At 40.7% G+C, this 22,116-nt stretch overlaps 2 protein-coding genes across 4 annotated transcripts in view; one reads left to right on the top strand and one right to left on the bottom strand.

The window, feature by feature from the left end:
* Positions 1-22,116, top strand: part of RTN4IP1 (reticulon 4 interacting protein 1) — a 126,598-nt gene that overhangs the window by 18,023 nt on the left and 86,459 nt on the right. The window lies entirely within an intron of this gene.
* QRSL1 (glutaminyl-tRNA amidotransferase subunit QRSL1) overlaps positions 16,096-22,116 on the bottom strand; it is a 32,596-nt gene continuing 26,575 nt past the window's right edge. For all 3 annotated transcript variants that reach the window (XM_004323893.4, XM_073789474.1, XM_073789473.1), the window contains 2 exons: positions 20,587-20,792; positions 16,096-17,964 (listed from right to left, as the gene is read on the bottom strand). In XM_004323893.4, the coding sequence (XP_004323941.1) occupies positions 17,747-17,964; positions 20,587-20,792 (424 nt within the window). In that variant the 3' untranslated portion in view covers positions 16,096-17,746. The remainder of the gene's footprint in view (positions 17,965-20,586; positions 20,793-22,116) is intronic.

Raw genomic sequence — 22,116 nt, 5'->3', positions numbered from 1 at the left:
AAAAAAAAAAAAAAAAAAAAATTCTGATCAGCCCCTGTGAAGATTAAAAAGTACTTTATACATTTCAAGTGATAATGTAGTTTTTGCTCTCTGTAGCTTTCATTTATTCATTTCTTATTTTAAAAAAAATGGCAACTTGGATTGCAGGGGTGGTGTGTGGACCCCATAATACCTCCATTTAAATTGACCAATCTGTCCTCTGCAAAAAAAACAATAAAACAAAACCAGAATTTGAAGGGTAACAGTGGACTATTTAAATGTAAACAAGAACTAGCCCTGATTACAGAGGCTGTATCAGATGTGGTATATTTCCTAGACCCCATTTAAATTCCACCAACTGTCCAAACCACCCCTCTTTTTCTTTTAAGGTCTAGAATCTCATATGGAATCATATTTATGTGTCAGTCTGAAACAGTTCCACAGTCTTTCCCTGTCTCTCAAGTCATCAACAGCCTTAAGAGGCTTCCCTGGTGGCGCAGTGGTTAAGAATCTGCCTGCCAATGCAGGAGACATGGGTTCGAGCCCCGGTCTGGGAAGATCCCACGTGCTGCAGAGTAACCAAGCCTGTGCACCACAACTACTGAGCCTGTCCTCTAGAGCCTGCGAGCCACAACTACTGAGCCTGTGCTCTAGAGCCTACAAGCCACAACTACTGAAGCCCGTGCACCTAGAGCCTGTGCTCCACAACAAAGAGAAGCTACCGCAATGAGAAGCCCGCACACCACAATGAAGAGTAGCCCCCGCTTGCGGCAAATAGAGAAAGCCCGCATGTAGCAACGAAGACCCAACACAGCCAAAAATAAATAAATAAATTTATTAAAAAAAAAAAATGACAGCTTACCTTCAGAACAACTGTATGGAATGTTCCATAAGACCCAAAGTCCATTTCTTACGGATTCCACATGCATCCTGTTTCACTCTTTGGTTCACACATTCTTCCTAACACTAACCATTCATCTAAGGCAGCATTTGAGACAGGAATTGAAATATTTTCAACAAATCCAAATTCAAATTCCACCATATGAGTTTAGGTCAAATGTGCTAGTTAAACAATTATGTTTACTAGGACTAACTCTTAAATGTCAGGAAAGGATTTTTAAAAGGCATAAAGGTACAAAACCTCAGAGTGGAAGAAAAAATGAGGTGGCATCCAAAAACTAGAAGCTGGAAGAAATATTTGCGCTGAATGATTTAGGTAAGAGTTTCTCAACAGGGTACTGTTGACATTTGGGGCCAGCTAATTGTTTATTGTAAAGAGTTGTTCTGGGCCTTGTAGGATGTTTGGCGGCATCCCTAGCTTCAACCCACTAGATGCTGGTAGCATCTCCTCCCCAACTGTGACAACCAAAAATATCTCCAGTATTGTCAGATGTCTCCTGAGTGCAAAGTTGTCCCTGGTTCATAACCATTGATTTAGGGAATCAGAAAAAAACCAAAAGTATCTCTAAGGGGAGAGTCCAGAAGCAGGTTTGTTCTTGCCAGAGAATTCCCCAAAGGCTAGGAGCAAGAGGCACCAGGCAGAAAACCCTATCCTCTGGCTGCCAGCAATTCATTCTTTAGAGAGGCTGATTCTGAGAAGGTGAAGTAAAGGTTTCATACTGAATGTGGGTATTATGTAAGAATCTAATAAAGCCAGTGGGATTCTAGCCTCTTGCTCGACTCAGCTCTGAGAACATAGACATCCACAAATGCATTATCCAGGCATGTGACTGGAGGATTATTATGAGAAACTGACCAAGCCTGTCCAGATCACCCTAAGCCCTACAGTAGAATCTATCAGTCAATAATCTCTCCCTCCTCTCCTTCCCCATAGCTTCTAAACATAGGTTTTCGGTGCCCCATTCTCATGAAACAGACAGCCGAGGGAGGCCAGGTATTTTAAGAAAACCTCCAGTATGAAAGAGAAGAAACAAGAAGAAAGAAGGGACTTGGAGAAAAGAGAAATATTATAGGGAGCAGTTGAAGATTTCAAAAACATTATAAGTGAAGCTTCTTTGCTGGTCCAGGGCTCGAACCCGTGTCCCCTGCATTGGCAGGCAGATTCTTAACCACCGCGCCACCAGGGAAGCCTCTTAAGACTGTTGATGACTTGAGAGACAGGGAAAGACTGTGGAACTGTTTCAGACTGACACATAAATATGATTCCATATGAGAATCTAGACCTTAAAAGAAAAAGAGGGGTGGTTTGGACGGTTGGTGGAATTTAAATGGGGTCTAGGAAATATACCACATCTGATACAGCCTCTGTAATCAGGGCTAGTTCTTGTTTACATTTAAATAGTCCACTGTTACCCTTCAAATTCTGGTTTTGTTTTATTGTTTTTTGCAGAGGACAGATTGGTCAATTTAAATGGAGGTATTATGGGGTCCACACACCACCCCTGCATTCTTTAAGTTTTTAAGAGTGGCACTAATTTCTGCCAGATCCTCTGTGATGCAATATTGTTTTTTATTTACTATCTTGGCCGTGTGTGTGTGTGTGTGTGTGTGTGTGTGTGTGTGTGTGTGTGTGTGTATGTAAGTGTAAGAGATTGGCAGTTTCAACGCTCTCCACTGGCCGTCTTCACTGTGATAGCTCTTATCCCACAGGCCAAGGAGGCAGAATGGTGCTTGCTGTCAGTTACTGGGAATGTCTATCCCAAGTATACAGTCAGAGACCAGGAAAGTATTACAGATGGGTCTGCAGACCCAACAGATGCACAGTAAGCCACACCTCGGCTAGAGCTCCATTCATTTCCAGGCCACTCATATATTCCCACTAGGGCCAACTACATACTCTGCAGGGCCCAGCACAAGCTGAACATGCAGGGTCCCTTGTTCGAAAGCTATTAAGAGTTTCAAAAGGGCAATATCAGAGCATTAAACCAAGAACTAAACCACACTTAGAACCTCACAGGTCACACACACATCCATGACACTGGCCCCCACTCTAACAGGGTTCCATACTGCTGTTTCAGGGCTCTGGGCATTAATGTCAACCTGGACCCTGTGTCCAACTGTCCTTATAGTGTTTCGGTCTTCCACTTCCCCCAGTGTAGAGTTACCCAAGTAAATGGCCATGGATTCCATTGGAGAAGGACTAGGAAATCATTACTGTGAACACTTGTTATGCCTTCCTGGGCACCTGGCCTCTTTTTTTTTTTTTTTTTTTTTTGCAGTACGCGGGCCTCTCACTGCTGTGGCCTCTCCCGTTGCGGAGCACAGGCTCCAGACACGCAGGCTCAGCAGCCACGGCTCACGGGCCCACCTGCCCCGCGGCATGTGGGATCTTCCCGGACCGGGGCAGGAACCCGTGTCCCCTGCATCAGCAGGCGGACTCTCAACCACTGCGCCACCAGGGAAGCCCTGGCCTCTTTTAATTGATGGGTTCCGGGCCCCAAAGCTGGCTCCGTTCTGTAAAATGGGCAAAAGGCATCCTGACTTTTCATTGGGATGACTGCCTCCATCCTCCATCCTCCTTGATTTCTTTTGTTTGTACAGGTTAAGTAGTACTTTCTTTGGCTACTCATGCGTTTGCTTCTGGGAACACTACGCTTATTTACCATCTCCATAACTCTATGTAGGTCAGGCCACTTGGCTGCCACTTCAACCCTACCGCTCATTACAGTAATTGCATCCACCTGGCTTCTGACGGCTAAGTACCACCACTGGCCTCTATGAGGACGGGGTTGGGGCAAAGGTGGGAGTTGTCCTATCCCTCTCACTGCTGTCAGTGAGCTGAGTTCTGTAAAGACAGCACTTCATCCCTGGTCTGTGGAGGAGAGCTACCGCTGAAGTCTTAGAGCCATTGGCACCCCTCTCGCCAGCACGTCGCTTACTGCTTTGGTAAATCGTGTATCCTCTGGTGCTGCCCCCCAGCACAGTCATCTATGCCTTATAGAGTACATCCACTCTGACACGCCCACTTCTCTGAGCCTTTTACCCCTTCTTCCACCATCTGACAGGGCAATGCTGGCGTTTAAACCTCACTTAATGCGGATCATTGCTTTTTCCTTACTTCCTGGGGTCATCCTGACAGCATGCTCGCACCGTCTCCTGGGGTTCCTGCCAGGGTGTTGAATCCAAAGTAAAGTTTGCCTGCTTTGATCCAACACCCTTTGAATCTTGTCCCATGGATTTTCTCCCGGCCCTACCAGGACCTGTTTGCTGAGTCCTGCACTCCTCAGCTGAGTTGTGTTGTGACTTAAATCTAGTGATTGGCCTGGTGGCCAGGCTGGGAGGTTGGGGCAGATCTGAGGGGGTCACGCTGTTTCATAGGGGTGTGGCCTTCAAATTATCTTCTAGAAGAGGGGAGGGCTAGCCCGTAATAGGCGGGGGATGGAGCAGTTCTGCAGGTGCCTCAATCCAGAGGTCTCCATCCTCTCCTCAGGCTCCTGTTGTGTGTTTAACCAGGGCTCTGACCTTGGCAGAGCAAGCCTGCCTTGTCTGACAGATTAACTTTTTTGGAGCTCTGCTACCCTTATGATTAAGTCCTGAGCCTGGTCCTCAGCTTTCTCTACATCTTTGCTGCAGGAGAAAAAAGATTTTTTACACGCTACCAAGGAGGCCTTCTGGCTTTCACATTTGCACACTTTATGAAGTCAATTAATCACTCTTAGTCTGTTATCTTTTTCCAAAGCATGAATTGAGTCTAGCGATAGCCACTTTCACTGTCCTTTTACCAATATTATCATTTTCCCCCTGTTGTTCAAATGCCTGATACAATGCATCAGCTAGTGCTTTTGCTACCACCAGTGAATGTTGTAACAATTGCACTGTTGCCTCGTGCTGTCTGCTTCCCCTTCCACCAACACTGGGGCTCTGCCAACCAGACGGCAGATCCAGCTCCAGAATCCCATCCTAGCAACTGCTTTCTCAGACCATTTCTGGTACCCACTGTCACAGGTTGCGTTCCTTGAAAGGAGCCTCGGAGACAGAGATTGGCAGGCAGGAGGTTTATTAGGGAGAGCTCTTGAGATCAATACCTGTGGGAAGGAAGAAAAGCAAGGAAGCAGGACTGGGCAGATGAAAAATTTGGCCTTGATAAAGGCCTTAGCTGAACCCATAGGGAGCTCTAAAGCTGGGCTGGCCCTTGAGGATTGTCCCAAGTTGCAGTGAGGGCCTTTTACCTCCATGCTGAGCAGTCGTTGAATGACAGCCACTCACCATGTCTGGGAAGGGGTCTTGACATCCGTGAGCCGACTCTCAGAAGCTAATTCCAAGGCTGCCGGTGGAGAGGCGTCTGCCAGCAGTGCCTCCAGCAGCTGGGGGATATATTCTGTACTAAGGAGGGAGCTGGGTGGCTCATCACAGCAGCCACTGCAGCTTACTTGTAATAATGTAAATGCTAAATTTTTATCTAACCAAGAATTATGCTGTAATTGAGAGGAGAAACGTGTGTTTTGTGTGTGTGTGTGAGGTGGAAGACTGTAAATTTAAAAACCTCCCTTTACATGACAGGAAGCCAATAGATTAGATCTCAAATTTTGTTTAAAAAATTAAAACAAAAATATCTGTTACGACAGAGACTCCACAAATGGTGTCATTTATTCAGGTATTCCTCTTTTCCCCTTATTAAAAACACTGCTTTGTCTACCCACCAGGATAATGTTATTTCTAAAAAAATTTTTCCAGTAAGTTTTTAATGATAAAGGCATCTTGTATCTAGTTTTAAATTTTTCCTTTTGCTGGACAGAAAGCTAAACCACAATTCAGTGCTGGACACTTGGCAACCTTAGTGCAGGTGAAGACAAAAAGAATTAAACAAATCTGATATATTTAGAAGGGATTGGTTGCCTCTTTGTTAACAAGGAATGATAATGGGCCACTTATGTGGCCCACTTATATTATCTGAACATAATACAAATATTCTTTCCCATTAACTAAATAGTATTAAATTGAATGTATATACCATGATTATTTAATCATTAAAGGGCCTTCAGGTTGTTTCCAATCCTTTGCTACTATAAGCAAACCTGTAATAGGGCTTTCTTTTATGTTTACATCTTTGCTACATTTGCAATTTATTTTGGAGTAAGAAGTGAAGTAGGGATACAGTTTTTTTTCTAGAAGTCTAGTCCTAACATGATTTATTGAATAATTCCTCTTTACCACTGATTTGAAATGCCTCCTTTATCACATGCAAAATTTTTATAGGTGTTGGAGTAAGTTTCTAGAATTCCTATTCTGTTTTATTTATTATAGAGCAGTCTATTCAAACACTTTATTATAGCCTTGTAATGTGTTTTGATATCTTATAGGACTGTTTCCGTTATTACTATTCTTCAGAATTTTCCTGGCCTTTATTGCTTGTTTATTTTTTCATAGGGCCTATGGAAAATAATTCCAAATTAGCTCTTTCCCTCCAAATTTCAAGTGACTATTGAGGACTTGGGGTATGACTAATGTTACTAATGAACCGAATTTAAAATTTTCTTTGTTATTAAAATTGAAATAGTTACGTGTGGCTAGTGGCTGCTGTGTTGGACAAAGCGGTTCTAACAGATTCTTATTTGTATATAGAAAGATTATTTATTTCTGAACATTAATTTTGTGTTCAGCCACTTTATTCAATTCTTACATTATTTAGAATTTCTTATTTGATTCTCTTGAATTTTCTAAGTATGCAATTACTATAATCTAAAAGTGATCATTTTATCTCTTTACTTCCAATGAATATGACTTGTTTATTTTATTTTATTATTTTAACATCTTTATTGGAGTATAATTGCTTTACAATGGTGTGTTAGTTTCTGCTATATAACAAAGTGAATCAGCTATACATATACATATATCCCCAGATCTCCTCCCTCTTGGGTTTCCCTCCCACCCTCCATATCCCACCCCTCTAGGTGGTCACAAAGCACCAAGCTGATCTCCCTGGGCTACGCGGCTGCTTCCCACTAACTATCTATTTTACGTTTGGTAGTGTATATATGTCCATGCCACTCTCTCACTTCGTCCCAGCTTACCCTTCCCCCTCCCCGTGTCCTCAAGTCCATTCTCTACGTCTGCGTCTTTATTCCTGTCCTGCCCCTAGGTTCTTCATAAACTTTTTTTTTTTTTTTAGATTCCATATCTGTGTTAGCATATGGTATTTGTTTTTCTCTTTCTGACTTAACTTCACTCTGTGTGACAGACTCTAGGTCCATCCACCTCACTACAAATAATTCAATTTCGTTTCTTTTTATGGCTGAGTAATATTCCATTGTATATATGTGCCACATCTTCTTTATCCATTCATCTGTCGATGGACATTTAAGTTGCTTCCATGTCCTGGCTATTGTAAATAGTGCTGCAGTGAACATTGGGGTACATGTCTCTTTTTGAATTATGGTTTTCTCAGGGTATGTGCCCAGTAGTGGGATTGCTAGGTCATATGGTAGTTTTATTTTTAGTTTTTTAAGGAACCTCCATACTGTTTTCCATAGTGGTTGTATCAATTTCCATTCCCACGAACAGTGCAGGAGGGTTCCCTTTTCTCCACACCCTCTCCAGCATTTATTCTTTCTAGATTTTTTGATAATGGCCATTCTGACTGGTGTGAGGTGATACCTCACTGTAGCTTTGATTTGCATTTCTCTAGTAATTAGTGATGTTGAGCATCTTTTCATGTGCCTCTTGGCCATCTGTGTGTCTTCCTTGGTGAAATGTCTGTTTAGGTCTTCTGCCCATTTTTTAACTGGATTGTTTTTTTTGATATTGAGCTCCATGAGCTGTTTGTATATTTTGGAGATTAATCCTTTGTCTGTTGTTTCATTTGCAAATATTTTCTCCCATTCTGAGGGCTGTCTTTTTGTCTTGTTTATGGTTTCCTTTGCTGTGCAAAAGCTTTTAAGTTTCATTAGGTTCCACCTGTTTATTTTTGTTTTTATTTCTGTTACTCTGGGAGGTGGGTCAAAAAACATCTTGCTGTGGTTTATGTCAAAGCGTGTTTTTCCTATGTTTTCCTCTAAGAGTTTTATAGTGTCTGGTCTTACATTTAAGTCTTTAATCCATTTGGAGTTTATTTTTGTGTATGGTGTTAGGGAGTATTCTAATTTCATTCTTTTACATATAGCTGTCCAGTTTAACCAGCAGTACTTATTGAAGAGGCTGTCTTTTCTCCATTGTATGTTCTTGCCCCCTTTGTTGTAAATTAGGTGCCCATATGTGTGTGGGTTTATCTCTGGGCATTCTATCCTGTACCATTGATCTATATTTCTGTTTTTGTGCCAGTACCATACTGTCTTGATTACTGTAGATTCGTAGTATCGTTTGAAGTCAGGGAGCCTGATTCCTCCAACTCCGTTTTTCTTTCTCAAGATTGCTTTGGCTATTTGGGGTCTTTTGTGTTTCCATATGAATTGTAAAATTTTTTGTTCTAATTCTGTGAAGAATGCCATTGGTAGTTTGATAGGGATTGCACTGACTCTGTAGATTGCTTTGGGTAGTATAGTCATTTTCACAATGTTGATTCTTCCAATCCAAGAACATGGTGTATTTCTCCATCTGTTGGTATCATCTTTAATTTCTTTCATCAGTGTCTTATAGTTTTCTGCATACAGGTCTTTTGTCTCCTTAGGTAGATTTATTCCTAGGTATTTTATTCTTTTTGTTGCAATGGTAAATGGGAGTGTTTCCTTAATTTCTTTTTCAGATGTTTCATCATTAGTGTATAGGGACGCCAGAGATTTCTGTGCATTAATTTTGTATCCTGCAACCTTACCAAATTCATTGATTACCTCTAGTAGTTTTCTGGTAGAGTCTTTAGGATTTTCTGTGTGTAGTATCATGTCATCTGCAAACAGTGACAGTTTTACTTCTTCTTTTCCAATTTGTATTCCTTTTATTTCTTTTTCTTCTCTGATTGCTGTGACTAGGACTTCCAAAACTATGTTGAATAAGAGTGGCGAGAGTGGACATCCTTGTCTTGTTCCTGATCTTACTGGAAATGCTTTCAGTTTTTCACCATTGAGTATGATGCTTGCTGTGGGTTTGTCATATATGGCGTTTATTATGTTGAGGTAAGTTCCCTCTGTGCCCATTTTCTGGAGAGTTTTTATCATAAATGGGTGTTGAATTTTGTCAAAAGTTTTTTCTTCATCTATTGAGATGATCATATGGCTTTTATTCCTTAATTTGTTAATGTGGTGCATCACATTGATTGATTTGCGTATATTGAAGAATTCTTGCATCCCTGGGGTAAACCCCACTTGATCATGGTGTATGAGCCTTTTAAAGTGCTGTTGGATTCTGTTTGCTAGCATTTTGTTCAGGATTTTTGCATTTATGTTCATCAGTGATGTTGGTCTATAATTTTCTTTTTTTGTGATATCTTTTTCTGGTTTTGGTATCAGGGTGATGGTGGCTTTGTAGAATGAATTTGGGAGTGTTTCTCCATCTGCGGTTTTTTGGAAGAGTTTGAGAAGGATGGGTGTTAGCTCTTCTCTAAATGTTTGATAGAATTTGCCTGTGAAGCCATCTGGTCCTGGACTTTGTTTGTTGGAATATATATATATTTATTTATTTATTTTTGGCTGCATTGGGTCTTTGTTGATGCATGCAGGCTTTCTCTAGTTGCAGAGAGTGGGGGCTGTGCTTCGTTGCAGTGCATAGGCTTCTCACTGCAGTGGCTTCTCTTGTTGCAGAGCCCAGGCTCTAGGCATGCCGGTTTCAGTAGTTGTGACTCGCGGGCTCCAGAGTTCATGCTTAGTAGTTGTGGTGCACGGGCTTAGTTGCCCCACAGCATGTGGGATCTTCCTGGACCAGGGCTTGAACCTGTGTCCCCTGCATTGGTAGGCGGATTCTTAACCACTGTGTCACCAGGGAAGCCCTATTTGTTGGAATATTTTTAATCACGGTTTCAATTTCATTACTTGTGATATGTCTGTTTATATTTTCTAATTCTTCCTGATTCAGTCTTGGAAAACTGTACCTTTACAAGAATTTGTCCATTTCTTTGTGGTTGTCCATTTTTTTGGCATATAGTTGTTTGTAGTAGTCTCTCATAATCCTTTGTATTTCTGCATTGTCAGTTGTGATTTCTCCTTTTTCATTTCTAATTTTATTGATTTGTGTCCTCTCCTTTTTTTCCTTGATGAGTCTGGCTAATGGTTTATCAATTTTGTTTATCTTCTCAAAGAACCAGCTTTCAGTTTTATTGATCTTTGCTACTGTTTGCTTCGTTTCTATTTCATTTATTTCTGCTCTGATCTTTATGATTTCTTTCCTTCTACTAACTTTGGGTTTTCTTTGTTCATCTTTCTCTAGTTGTTTTAAGTGTAGGGTTAGATTGTTTACTTGAGATTTTTCTTGTTTCTTGAGGTGAGATTGTATTGCTATAAACTTCCATCTTAGAACTGCTTTTCCTGTGTCCCATAGGTTTTGGGTCATCGTGTTTTCATTGTCATTTGTTTCTATGTATTTTTAAATTTCTTCTTTGATTTCTTCAGTCATCTCTTGGTTATTTAGTAGCACGCTGTTTAGTCTCCATGTATTTGTGTTTTTTAGTTTTTTCCTGTAATTGATTTCCAGTCTCATAGCATTGTGGTCAGAAAAGATGCTTGATATGATTTTAATTTTCTTAAATTTTCCGAGGTTGATTTGTGATCCAAGATGTGATCTATCCTGGAGAATGTTCCGTGTGCACTTGAGAAGAAAGTGTATTCTGCCACTTTTGGATGGAATGTCCTATAAATATCAATTAAGTCCATCTTGTTTAAAGTATAATTTAAACTTGTGTTTCCTTATTTGTTTTCTGTTTGGATGATCTGTCCATTGGTGTAAGTGGGGTGTTAAAGTCCCCTACTATTATTGTGTTACTGTCAGTTTCTCCTTTCATGGTTGTTAGCATTTGCCTTATGTATTGAGGTATTCCTATGTTGGGTGCATATACATTTATAAGTGTTATATCTTCTTCTTGGATTGATCCTTTGATTATTATGTCGTGTCCCTCCTATCTCTTGTAACAGTCTTTAAAGTCTATTTTATTTGATACAAGTATTGTTATTCCAGCTTTCTTTTGATTTCCATTTGCATGGAATATCTTTCTCCATCCCTTCACTTTCAGTCTGTATGTGTCCCTAGGTCTGAAGTGGGTCTCTTGTAGACAGCATATATATGGATCTTGTTTTTGTATCTATTCAGCCAGTCTGTGTCTTTTGGCTGGGGCATTTAATCCATTTACATTCAAGGTTATTATCGATATGTATGTTCCTATTACCATTTTCTTAATTGTTTTGGGCTTGTTTTTGTGGGTCTTTTTCTTTTCTTGTGTTTCCTGCTTAGAGAAGTTTCTTTAGCATTTGTTTTAAAGTTGGTTTGTTGGTGCTGAATTCTCTTATCTTTTGCTTGTCTGAAAAGTTTTGACTTCTCCATCGAATCTGAATGAGATCCTTGCTGGGTAGAGTAATCTTGGTTGTAGGTTTTTCTCTTTCATCACTTTAAGTATATTCTGCCACTCCCTTCTGGCCTGCAACATGTCTGCTGAAAAATCAGCTGATCACTTTATGGGGATTCCTTATGTATGTTATTTTTTGTTTTTCCCTTGCTGCTTTTAATATTTTTTCTTTGAATTTAATTTTTGTTACTTTGATTAGTATGTGTCTTGGTGTGTTTTTTCCTAGGATTTATCTTGTATGGGACTCTGTGCTTCCTGGACTTGGGTGACTATTTCCTTTCCCATGTTAGGGAAGTTTTCGACTGTATAATCTCTTCAGATATTTTTCAGACCCTTTCCTTTTCTCTTTTTCTTCAGGGACCCCTGTAATTCTAATGTTGGTGCATTTAGTGTTGTCCCAGAGGTCTCTGAGATTGTCTTCAATTCTTTTTTTTTTTTTTTTTTTGTGGTACACGGGCCTCTCACTTTTGTGGCCTCTCCCATTGCAGAGCACAGGCTCTGGACATGCAGGCTCAGTGGCCATGGCTCACGGGCCCAGCCGCTCCGTGGCATGTTGGATCTTCCTGGACCAGGGCATGAACCCATGTCCTCTGCATCAGCAGGCAGACTCTCAACCACTGCACCACCAGGAAAGCCCGTCTTCAGTTCTTTTTGTTCTCTCTTCTTTATTCTGCTCCTCGGTAGTTATTTCCACCATTTCGTCTTCCAGCTCACTTATTCGTTCTTCTGCCTCAGTTATTCTGCTATTGATTCCTTCTAGTGTATTTTTCATTTCAGTTATTGTGCTGTTCATCTCTGTTTGTTTGTTCTTTAGTTCTTCTAGATCTTTGTTAAGCATTGCTTTTGTTTTCTCAATCCATACCTCCATTCTATTTCCGAGATTCTGGATCATCATTACTGTCATTATTCTGAATTCTTTTTCAGGTAGATTGCCTATTTTCTCTTCATTTATGTGGTCTTGTAGGTTTTTACCTTGCTCCTTCATCTGTGACATTTTTTTGCCATCTCATTTTTTTTTTTAAATGGTTGGTGTCCCTTTCTTACTGGTTGTTTGGCCTGAGGCTTCCAACAGTGGAGTTTGCAGGCTCTTGGGTAGAGCTTTGTCTTGGTGCTGAGATAAGGAACTCCGTGAGACCTCACTCCTTTGAATATTCCCTGGGGTCTGAGGTTCTCTGTTGGTCCAGTGGTTTGGACTCGGAGCTCCCACCACAGGAGCTTTGGCCCGACCCTGGGTTCATGAACCAAGATCCCGCAATCCACCTGGGGTGGGAAAAAACAAAACAATAACAAAGTAAAAAATTAGACTAGGAAACTAACAGGTATGTTAGGAAGAATAAATTAAAATATAGATGAATGAAGGTACATCAGTACCACAACAGTAAAGAGGAGGAGGAGGGAAAAGAAAAAAAAGGGGGGGAGGCCTTGGCTGTGGAGGGCGGGGCCTAAGCAAGGGTGGGGTTTGGGCAGTGGGCAGGGCCTATGCTCAGGACCCACTTGGCTGGAAAAGGCCCTGGGGGCTGTGAGGGGTGGGGCTTAGGCTCAAGGAACAGAAGGGCCCAGCCATGCCCCACACCCCTGGTCTCAGAGGGCGGAGGACCTCACCTGGGAGCCCAGCAGGCTTCCTGGGCTCGAGTGGGCGAGGCAAATGCCCTTCTCTCCTCTCCTCCTCCTCCTCCAGTCTGGGAGGGCCTCTCCCGCCTGCCTCTCCTGGTTTCCCTGGCCTCCGTCCTATGCCCCCAAGGACCTGTGCGGCCTGGGGGGGCTCTGAGGGCAGGGGATCAACCTGGGAGCCCAGTAGGCTCCCCGGCCCGAGTGGTCCTGGCGATCACCCTCTGCTCCTCTCCCACTCTTCCCGGAGAGTCCCTCCCTTCTACCTCTCCTGATCTCCCCAGTCTCAGAGGTGCCAATCCTGTCTGGCCTCCACTTCTCCTCCCCCCTCAGTCCCGCTATGTCCTACCGGTTCACTTTGGGGTTCCTTCCATCTCCTTGGGCATCAGAATCCCCCACCAGCAGCCGTTAGGCCCCCTAGTTGTGGGGAGACGCTAACTCTGCATCTTCCCACCTGCTATCTTGACTCCGCCTCATTACAGGTACATTTGATATGTGACACCAAAGGCAAAAGCCACAAAATCAAAAATAGGTACATTAGCCTTTGATAAAATAAAAAACTTTACTGCTTTTAAGAAAACTATCAAGAACATGAAAAGACAATTCACAGAATGGGAGAAAATATTTGCAAATCATATATCTGATACGGGACTTGTGTCCCAAATATATCTTTTAAAAAACCTCTTAAACTCAACGATAAAAAGACAACCCAATTTTAAAATAAGCAGAGGATTTAAATACACATTTCTTCCCCCCACCAAAAAAAATATATATATAATTGTCCAGTCAGCACATGAAAAGATACTCAATATCATTACTTATTAGAAAAATGCAAATCAAAACCACAGTGAGGTATCACTTCACTCTCACTGGGATTGCTAAAATAACAAAGACAGACAATAACATGGGTTAGCAAGAATATGGACAAATTGGAACCCTCATATATTGCTGGTGGGAATGTAAAACGGTGCAGCCACTTTGGAGAAGTTTGGCTGTTCCTCGAAAAGTTAAACACAGTTGAGGGTATGGGGAGGGGGAAGGGTAAGCTGGGACAAAGTAAGAGAGTGGCATGGACATATATACACTACCAAATGTAAAATAGCTAGCTAGTGGGAAGCAGCCACATAGCACAGGGAGATCAGCTCCAGCTCGGTGCTTTGTGACCACCTAGAGGGGTGGGATAGGAAGGGTGGGAGGGAGACGCAAGAGGGAGGAGATATGGGGATATATGTATACATATAGCTGATTCACTTTGTGATACATCAGAAACTAACACACCATTGTAAAGCAATTATACTCCAATAAAGATGTTAAAAAAACAAAAAAAGACCTCCGGGTCTTTGAACCCTGTGTTAGCCAATTCTTTATTATAGGCTCACGGAAATTGCTTTAAAAATGTGCAGTCCATCAGTTCTTCCAGGTATTTTAAACTTTATCTTCAGAGGAAGCCAGATCATCAGAGAGCTATATAGCTGGTCTCTAGCGTAAGTTTTCAGTAAATTGCAATTTGGTCATATTAGTTTAATGTGTATCTATAGCATCCATGGGAAAATGATAATTTCATGATTGTATGCATATATTTATAGCTCCAAACTTTTGAATACTTATTCTGTGTTGTTATGCTGGGTGCTTTAAGTGCATCATTTAAATTTAATCCTCCCAACCCTCCCTCGGAGTAAATATTACCTCCGTTTTACAGGTTAGGATACTGAAGCTCAGACAGGTTACACAGCTTGTAAATGGCAGTAATAGGATTCAAACCCAGGTATATCTGATTTTTAAATCTGGTGGCCTTACCCACTAGGGAAGCAACTGGGAAATTTCCCACCATATCACACTACACAGCCTTAGTATCTGTATAGTAAATACCTTGACAAGCATCGTTAACTTTTAATCTTATTCTTGGTTTTAACCTTTTCCCCTATTTTTATCAATTCAGTGATTTCCTCAACTATTTACTTTTATACCATTGTAATAATATATTTCTAATAAAGTGCCTAAAATCCTTTTGGATTTATATTCCATTGAGGTACAAAGAAAAAGAAATGAAAGCCCCTCTGAAATCCCATAATTCCTTTTATTTAATGTTGGCTGGGGTTTTCTCGTGTTATTTGCTTTCATTAAATTTTCAGCGTTTTGTCCTAGTGTACACACTGCTTAAGTTGTGAACTAACTGAGGAAAGCCTTCCACTTTAAACTGTCCTCTGGTGCTTCTAAACGCAATGAGTAATTTTTACCCTAGGCTCGCACAGGCAACACATATTTAGCCTCAGCATAATCAGATATTTGAGGAAAGGGAGGGAGAGTAAAAGTAGTTAATAAATGAAAGTTCGTAACAGAAACTATTGTGAAAATCCCATTAGTTTGTTCCCTTACTTAAACTGGAACAGGGTATGACACAGTTTACAGAATCCCCGAGGTCTACTTTTTGGTGCCCTGTAACCAGATCTCTTTTCACTGTTCTTTAGATCCTGTTCTAAAATCCTAAAGATATTTCTTGTCCACTGTAGAAGGTGCAGGTGATTTCCTCACAGGAATCACCATCCTTTGTCATTTTTAGAAGCTCCTCTTCTGTACCATGCTGTCTTTTCTAGATGGCCCACAGTCCTGTGTTCCCAACAACCTGGTGTCAAATAGCCATTCAAATAGAACATTCTGCCTCCCTGGTTTCAAGCGATTTTCTTGGTAACGCTAAGTGTTGGTCAACACGGATCTGGCTTGGATTTGGCTGTGTGGTGTCAGGGTGCAAAGATTTGTGAACGCATCACATTTTTTCACTCTAGCAGTGCTTTGTTTCGCTGTCTTATCAAGGAACTCATCTTACACTTGCAGCCACCTTCGCCTTTCTGACGTGCTCTGCTGTGGCAGCCCTGTTGCTAACTATTTCAGGGTTTAATTAGCTGAGACACAGAAACCATTTTCCCCTTAAATTCCCAGACAGTGATTTGGCAAAATGAGATCTACTAGACTTAGGGTAAAGATGGAAAAGAAAGAACAGATTAGGTATCATTTCACGCTAGTTGGGTGTTATTACGTGAGAACAGTAAATGTTTCACTTTGTTATTTCCAGTTCAAATCGTTAGTGCAACTCAAGCAGAGATACAGGAATAAGAGAAATTACATAAATATTCTTTGAAAAATTTTTATTTTGAATTATACACACATAAAAGAAAGACTGGGGCAAAGATTCATCTGCTTGCCATTTGCATCATACTAGCTCCCCCAACTAAGAGTTTTCTCGTGTTATAAAGTAAAGCAATTCTCTGTCATGAATTTCTTCCTTTTTCAGGGACTCACGTCAAAATATTTAAGAATCCTAGTGGGCCTACGGGCCTGGCACAGAAAACTTTTATGTAAAGTGTATCAGATAGAGTATTTGGGAGGGGGAGGATCCCAGCGGGAGAGAAAATTATTAATGAAAAGTACCACGCAGGTTAAACTACCACCACTCAACATCCTAGTGGTTCTGGGAAGGTTCTGCCTATGTTTTTCCTTCAGGTCTTTCATATTTAGAAAGGACTTTTTTCTTACTAAACAAAGTGAATCTGTTAAATAATAATTCATCTCCCCACTTATACTTATCTACAGTAAACAAGTGTCAAATTAGAACACATGATAAATATGAGATGACAATGGTGTTCTGGCAAAGACAAATCCAACAGTGAAACTTTATAGCGGGTAAATGTATGATTTTCATCAGATTTTTTTTTCAGATTCTGAATACATATTCCCGTTAATGTTTCTTTGTGCTCAAGGAGCCCAAAGAGAGAGCACTTGTAAAGAAAGTCGAGAGGGTAAGAAAACCATAAGGAATAGAGAATCTGGGGTAAGGGAGGAGGTCCACGGGCTTCTTCTCTTTGGCATCCTCACCAAATTATATACAAGTTTTTCATATGGGATCTTACTTGTGTATCTTGAAACTTTCTCACTAAAACCATGCTCTACTAGCTACCAAGTTTCGAGTCCAGTCTGGTCTGTTAGGTCACAACAAATGTCTCTATGGCATCACTGAGCTTGTTTGGGATCGAACTAGAATGAACTCAGTGTAACATGGAGTTACTCTGGTTCCTTGGCATGGGGCTCTGGAATGGCAGAAGTAAGATTTTAACTGTTAGCAGGAAAGGAAAAAAGTTCTCAGTCATTGCAGCTCTATTCTTAGAGAAGTGTCTGCACCTGGGGCTCTCCCCAGAGAGAGAGGCACACCCTTGTCTTGCAGGACTCTGGGCCCCAGCAGGTTGCACTTCCTCCTGTGCTCAGAGCTCCTCCTCTACCTGCTCTGCTCAGACTTAGAAGTGGATATTCCCATTTTATTGTTCTTGTGCATTTTTAACATCCGCTGAGGTGGCCTCCACCGCATGATGAGTTGCCTGTCAGCTGGGCTGTCCAGGTTATCTCTGGAGGTACCACTTCCTGTTTTTGTTAGTGCTTTGGTTACAAAGATGTACAAGTTTTGAGAGGTTTACTAGTACTTACATTGCTTACAGTACAGTACCAGTACTGTAAGCAATGTTCTTTTTAATGAACATTTTTACAGAATGCATCATTTTTCAGGAACATGCATCTTGTATTATAATAGAAATCCTGTACTTTGTTTATACTTAGTGGATGCTTAATAAATGCTGACAGATTATTCATAAGTAATTAACTATATCACAAGAATTTTAAAAAGCGATTCCAAGGAATGACTGTGTTGACAGTGAACCAAATTGCAAGATCACTTGACTTTTCTAGAATATAAAATCTTTACAAGTCATAATTTGCATGATATAGTTATCACTACTATTTTAGAGAAACAGAAGCTAACTTTTCATTTTCAAAGACTGATGAACAATCATCCATTAGCTCCTGAAGCTGAATAACAGGAAACTGTACTTGTTTTTCAAACCATTTGGCAACTGTAAGAAGCTGCTGGTCACAAAATGCACGTCCAATAAACTGTAGTCCGATTGGCAACCCTTGGCTTGAGAGGGCCATAGGGACACTCACTGCTGGCAACCCTGAGGAAAAGAAAGAGACCCATTAAATGTTGATTAATTCTCCACCCTAAGATGCAGAGACCTCTTCCACTTTCCAGTGCCAGTAGATACAAGACAAGGTTAATGAAAAAGAATCACAAAAATTATATGTATGCTTCTGTATCTTCCTTTGTTCATTTAATATCTTAGAAATCACTGTATATCTGTTCACAGAGACCTTCTTCATTCCTTTTTTATAGCTGCATAGTATTCCATCATGTGCTTTTACCATAATTTATTCAACCATTCTTCTGTGGTTGGAGATTTTGGTTGTTTTCGGTATTTAGCTATTTCATGCCAAGCCCCAGTGAATTACCTTGTGTATTTTTCTGGTATTCCTGAACGTTTCTCAGCTGAAGAGGAACTGTTTCATCAAAAGATAAATGCATATGTAATTAGATATTTTGCCAACTTTCCCTCCAAAAAAGTTGTACCTGTTCAACTCCTATCAGCAAAATGAGTGTTTTCCTACAGCCTCACCTATAGAGTGTGTTGTTCAGTTTTTGAATTTTTGCCAATTTGTTACATGAAAAATAGTAATTCAGGGTCGTTTTAATTTTAGTTTTGGGGAAGAGAAAGTAGGACAGCCTGGGACATCTTGTTATGCCATAAAATAAGAAAGTTTTCAAAAATTAATGGGGGCTGGTCTAAAGGATACGCAACTGTTGGTTAAATTTGAGCATCAAAAATGATGACAGTTAATTACTTATAATACATTGAATTCTTTTAAAAAAGGAAAGCTTTTTTAAAAATTACGTTTTCTTTTTTAAATTAATTTATGTATTTTTTGGCTGCGTTGGGTCTTCGTTGCTGTTTGCAGGCTTTCTCTAGTTGCGGCGAGCAGGGACTACTCTGTTGTGGTACACAGGCTTCGCATTGCGGTGGCTTCTCTTGTTGCAGAGCACGGGCTCCAGCCGTGTGGACTTCAGTAGTTGTGGCACATGGGCTTAGTAGTTGTGGCACGTGGGTTCAGTAGTTGTGGCACGTGGGCTCAGTAGTTGTGGCTTGCGGGCTGTAGAGCGCAGGCTCAGTTATTGTGATGCACGGACTTAGTTGCTCTGTGGTATGTGGGATCTTCCCAGACCAGGGCTCGAACCCATGTCCCCTGCACTGGCAGGCGGATTCTTAACCACTGCGCCACCAGGGAAGTCCCAGGAAAGCTGTTCTTTAGAGGAGACTGCTAGCTAACATATGTAGAAGGAATGGTAGAATTAGAAAAGTCAGCATTTTGTAATTCTCTAAGTAATACTTAATTCAGGCAAGGATCATCAATAGATGCTAAAAGTGGGTTCAAGTTTATTGGGAAACACTGTCTCAAAGTATTACATCACCAATTGCTTACAACTGACAAAAGGAAAATGTGCCTTCATAAGGAAAATATCTGGTAGTTACTTCCTTAACCAAGGGATTAACTTAGCTTCCAAAAGTGGGACAAACTGATATTTAACTGTTTCTTGACATGAAGCATATGTAGTATTTGTACCAAAAATGTTCAACTCAACCCAATCATGAGGAAGCAGTCTGACAAATTCAGATTACAGATGGGAAATCCTACAGGTCAAGTGTACTAGACTCCTCAAAAGAGTCAATGTCACTTAAAACAAGATTTTTAAAAGGTTGGGTATTTCTTATCAGTAACTATGCAGGCCAGAAGAAAGTAGCAGGGCATTTTTTAAGTGCTAAAGAAAAGAACTGTCAAATCAGAATCATATATCCAGCAAAAATAACCTTTAAAAATGAAAGGAAAATCAGGACATTCTCAGAAGAAAGCTAAGAGAACTGGTTGCCAGCAGACCTACCCTAAAAGAATGGCTAACTGTTCTCCAAACAGAAAGGATATGGTAAAGCAAAGGATCTGATACATCGGGGAGAAATGAACACAGTAAATAAAAGTATAGATAGATAAATACAACAGACTTTTCCCTCTGCCCTTGAGTTTCCTACATTATGTTTGATGATTAAAACAAAAATTATAACAGTCTGATGTGGTTCAGACTGTTGTAGAACATACAGAACTGGGGAACTGTTCTAGACTTTAAGAGATATCATAAACATATATCGGGGAAAACACTCTATAACAGGCATTTTTGGTACAACTGAGGAAAGTTAAATATGAACTGTATTTGGAATATTATTGTATTTGTGTTAGTTTTCTTAGGTGTGATGATGGAATTGTGGTTATGCAGGAGAATGTCTTTATTCTTAGACGATTCATGCTAAAGTATTTAGGGGTGAAGTAACACGATGTTGAAACTTCCAAATTATTCAAATAAAAGCTGAGTGTGTGTGTGTGAAAGAGAGAGAGAGAGAGGAAGGAGAAAGCAAGTGAGGCAAAATGTTAACAAAGATGAATCCAAGTAAAGGACATATGGGTATTCATTATACGACTTCTTCAACTTTTCTGTAGGTTTGAAAATTAATGTATGTGTGTGCGGTAAGTGCAAGCCTATAGATACACGCATGCACACACAAACACACATTCCCAAGCATTCCAGAAGGACAAGCTATTGTGTTTAGGGAACAATCTAGCTAGAACCTAAGTCGAAGATCAGGGTGTCTACCTAAAAATTGAAGAAAACCAGAATGTTCTTGAGGGATCCTCACCTGCCATATTTACAGCCTGTGTAAAAAGATCATCCTGGGCACTTCGTGTTCTGTTGTCTTCTCTGATGAACTCTGTGTGTGGCACTGCCTCACTCAAGGTGGTAGGAGTTAGCAAGACATCCACTCCAGAGTTAAAAACATTCACAAAATCACGAGCAATGAGTCGTCTCACCTTCTGTGCTTTGACAAAATAATTCTCATAGTTTCTGTGGAAAAAAGTAGATGACACTTTAAGGGCTTTTCGTTATTTCTTTGAATCAATTCTCATGCATAAGGCTTGTTAAAGAATCACTGGATTCTTGGCCTGTTGGAGCAGGCGCCAGTAAGATTCCTAACAACACATAAAAATGAATTTTGTTCAACCACACTGTTACTCTAAAAGTTTGTATAACTGGAATTAATTAAAAATCACCAGTAGATGCAATTCTGTACATATAATCACAAAATATTAATGCTTCCATGGACATCATTAAACCAGAACATTCATTTTCAGGTGAGGAAAATCAAGTGCATAGCAACTAAATGACTTTCTAAAGGCTGCAAAGATTGACAGGGGTAGAGGAAGGACTAGAACTTAGGTCTCTGGAGGCTCATTCCAATCTTTTCTATTATTATAATGTCCTGTTTCATCTATAGTTATTATAAGGACTCTGAAGTTTTGGAAAATTCTAACATGCCATCAGAATTAGACACTAGAAACTAGCAAGCTCTGGACACAGTAACTGGGGAAAGTATGCAGTGTTTGCAATTTCGTACTTTACAGACAGGTATAGCCCAGAAATGGAAATGTGAAATTCATGAAAAGATGCTTCAGGCCTGCCTGCTGAATGGGAGAAGATATTTGCAAATGCTGTATCTGATAAGGGGTTAATATCCAAAACATGCAAAGAACTCATACAATTCAACATCAAAAAAATAAACAACCAATTAAAAAATGGGCAGAGGCCCAGAACAGAGATTTTTCCAAAGAAGACATACAGATGTGCCAACAGGCACATGAAAAGATGCTCAACCTCACTAATCATCAGAGAAATGCAATTCAAAACTACAATGAAATATCACCTCACACTTTTCAGAACGGCTATTATCAAAGACAGCAGGGCTTCCCTGGTGGCGCAGTGGTTGAGAGTCTGCCTGCCGATGCAGGGGACACGGATTCGTGCCCCGGTCCGGGAAGATCCCACATGCCGCGGAGCGGCTGGGCCCATGAGCCATGGCCGCTGAGCCTGCGCGTCCGGAGCCTGTGCTCCGCAACGGGAGAGGCCACGGCAGTGAGAGGCCCACATACAGCAAAAAAAAACAAAACAAAACAACAAATAACAGATACTGGCAAGGATGTAGGAAAAAGGGAACCTTCGTGCCCTGTTGGTGGGAATGTAAAGTGGTGCAGCCACTATGGAAAACGGTATGGCGATTCCTCAAAAAATTAAAAATAGAATTACCACACAATGCAGCGATTCCACTCCTGGGTATTTATCCAAAGAAAACAGAAACACTAATTTGAAAAGATATATGCACCCTTATGTTCAT

The sequence above is a fragment of the Tursiops truncatus genome, chromosome 12, assembly GCF_011762595.2.
Source record: "Tursiops truncatus isolate mTurTru1 chromosome 12, mTurTru1.mat.Y, whole genome shotgun sequence".
Lineage (NCBI taxonomy): Eukaryota > Metazoa > Chordata > Mammalia > Artiodactyla > Delphinidae > Tursiops > Tursiops truncatus.
Note: the sequence above shows the minus strand (reverse complement) of the source record. Positions and strands in the feature narration are given on the sequence as shown.